The 2689-nt window shown below is 45.5% G+C and overlaps 1 protein-coding gene across 1 annotated transcript in view; it reads left to right on the forward strand.

Annotated features, from left to right (window-relative positions):
* The window catches only part of HGD (homogentisate 1,2-dioxygenase), an 8628-nt gene that overhangs the window by 630 nt on the left and 5309 nt on the right, over positions 1–2689 (forward strand). Inside the window, exons 2-5 of the mRNA XM_072398457.1 lie at positions 748–836; positions 1295–1400; positions 2232–2282; positions 2375–2466. Of these exons, the coding sequence (XP_072254558.1) occupies positions 748–836; positions 1295–1400; positions 2232–2282; positions 2375–2466 (338 nt within the window). The remainder of the gene's footprint in view (positions 1–747; positions 837–1294; positions 1401–2231; positions 2283–2374; positions 2467–2689) is intronic.

Below are 2689 nucleotides of genomic sequence, written 5' to 3' on the forward strand. Positions count from 1 at the left end.
GTCTCTGTACAGAGGAGCTGACACTCTAATGTCCCCCCACAGTCACACACTATTATTATACATTTATATAGCTCTGACATATACAGCAGCGCTGTACAGAGAACACTGGGCCAGTCCTATCAGTCTCTGTACAGAGGAGCTTACACTCAAATGTCCCCCCACAGTCACACACTATTAATATACATTTTTTATAGCTCTGACATATACCATAATGCTGTACAGAAATCACTGAGCCAGTCCCATCAGTCTCTCTACAGAGGAGCTGACACTCTATTATCCCCTCACAGTCACACACTCTTATTATACATTTATAAAGCTCTGACATATACCGCAGTGCTGTACAGAGAACACTGATTCAGTCATTTCAGTCTCTGTACAGAGGAGCTGACACTCTAATGTCCCCTCACAGTCACACACTATTAATATACATTTATATAGCTCTGACATATACTGCAGTGCTGTACAGAGAACACTGAACCAGTCCCATCAGTCTCTGTACAGAGGAGCTGACACTTTAATGTTCCCCACGGTCACACACTGTTATTATACATTTATGTAGCTCTGACATATACCGCAGTGCTGTACAGGGAACACTGATTCAGTCATTACAGTCTCTGTACAGAGGAGCTGACACTCTAATTTTACACCCATTTTAATGATATATAACAATCCAAATTTTTGGTAAATTTCTATTTGTTCAAAACTCTCTTAGATCTGTCCCAGGGTCAATATTTCTGTTTGTTGCAGAATAATCCTCAGGTGTGTTCGTACGGTCTGTATGCGGAACAACTCTCTGGCTCCGCCTTCACCTGTCCCAGGAGCACCAATAAGAGAAGGTATCTGACTAGTGTCATCTTTTCATTGTGTAATCTGATTGGTCACAATAGGAGCCCAGGATCTGATCTAAATGTCCATGCTTTCATAATCTTAGATGCCAGATCTATTGTTTATGCAGCTGATGGCTACCTGGTGGCCCTAGGGCCACATACAGCTGCTCCAGGTTGCTCACCTGCATGATGCTGCAATTTTTTTTTTTGCATCAATATGAAAAGTACTCTGATAAACAAACAGATCATCCCTATGCATTGCTCAGCACAGAGATGGAAACCCTTATAATGGGCACAGCAGGTGTACAGACCAAGAAACTCAGCACCAAGGTGGGGGGAGACCCTTATATAGGGCATACAGGTACAGACCCGGGAACCTTCTGACCCTTTATATAGGTCCTGATCCTGCTGTAGGAGGCTGGTAGATTCCTCTAATCTGACTTGATAATGATTTATTTTTTTGGCAGCTGGCTGTACCGTATTTTACCCTCTGTCCGCCACAAACCATTTCAGCCATACAAGCAGGACAATCTGACCCATAACTGGGATGAAGTGGAACCGGATCCCAGCCAGGTACTATGGCAGATATTATCCATTGGGTGAGGGATCAGTAAGTGGCCAAACCACAAAACTTCTAACAATAGGATGTTCCTGTTGGTCAAGGCCAAATCTCTGCCCTGGGCACACAGGCTGTTGAGTGGGGTGACTGGGCCAAAGGGGTAGTGCCACCTAAATGCCCACATGACTGTGCCATCCTCCAAGGACTACATTGCCCCTGCACAGCCTGGACATTCTTGGTTTTTACACTATATGGCCAAATGTATATGGGCACCAGACCATCACACCCAACTCCATATCCTAAAGTAGACCCTGCTTCCAATGATGAGTTCAGGAGTCCCCAGTGAGGGGTCCTAGTAATGCCCCAGCATATAAAGACATTGTAGACAATTGTGATCTTCCAGCCTTGTGGTCACAGTTTGGTGAAGACCCTTTTCTGTTCCCCCATGACTGTACCCAGGGCTACAAAGCCAGCTCCATAAAGACATGGGGTCACCAGTTTGGTGTGGAGGACCTGGAGTGTCCTGCACTGAGCACTGACCTCATCCCTACCGAATACCTTAGGAGGAATTAGAACTGTGAGCCGGGTCTTCTCCTCCAACATTAGTACCTGACCTCACCAATGGGCACACATACCCAAAGCCCCAATATCTTGTGGAAATCCTTCCAAGAAGAGTGTCAGTGGCAAAGCGGGCAACCTTATAATAATGGCTAGGGGGGAGGGGTACAAATCCATATTAATGGCCCTGGTTTTGTACCGGGTAACCCACAAGCTCATATAAGTGTGGTGCCCATGTATTCATAGTTCCCACATTCCATCATTAACCAGTTTGTGTTCCCTTGCAGTTGAGGTGGAAACCATTCCTAATAGAGCAGAAGAAGCAGGACTTTGTGGATGTAAGTTGTTCCTTTCAATCTTAGCAAAATAACATTCAGCTGAAATGTAAGTTTGGTTAGTAAGAAGTAATGACTTCTCTGTGCCATGACAGGGGCTGCGCACACTTTGCGGTGCCGGGGATGCCAAGTCACGCAATGGAATGGCCATCCACATTTACACATGTAACACATCTATGACCGACAGGTATGAGGGTCAAATGGAGGTCATGCACAGCTGTGATTGACTCATTCTCTGCTCTGTACTATAGTTCTGTCTACATGGTGTCACTTCTAACTGCCACTGACTCCAGGTTCCTATATGTGCCCCTGCCCACTATTCTGCCCCTTTCCATGCCCTCTGCTCCATACCTGCAAATGCTCTCCAATCTTTTCTATCCCGGCTCCCTAATCTATTCTGTTATCTTCTC

Source organism: Pyxicephalus adspersus, chromosome 1, assembly GCF_032062135.1.
Source record: "Pyxicephalus adspersus chromosome 1, UCB_Pads_2.0, whole genome shotgun sequence".
In the NCBI taxonomy this organism is placed as follows: domain Eukaryota; kingdom Metazoa; phylum Chordata; class Amphibia; order Anura; family Pyxicephalidae; genus Pyxicephalus; species Pyxicephalus adspersus.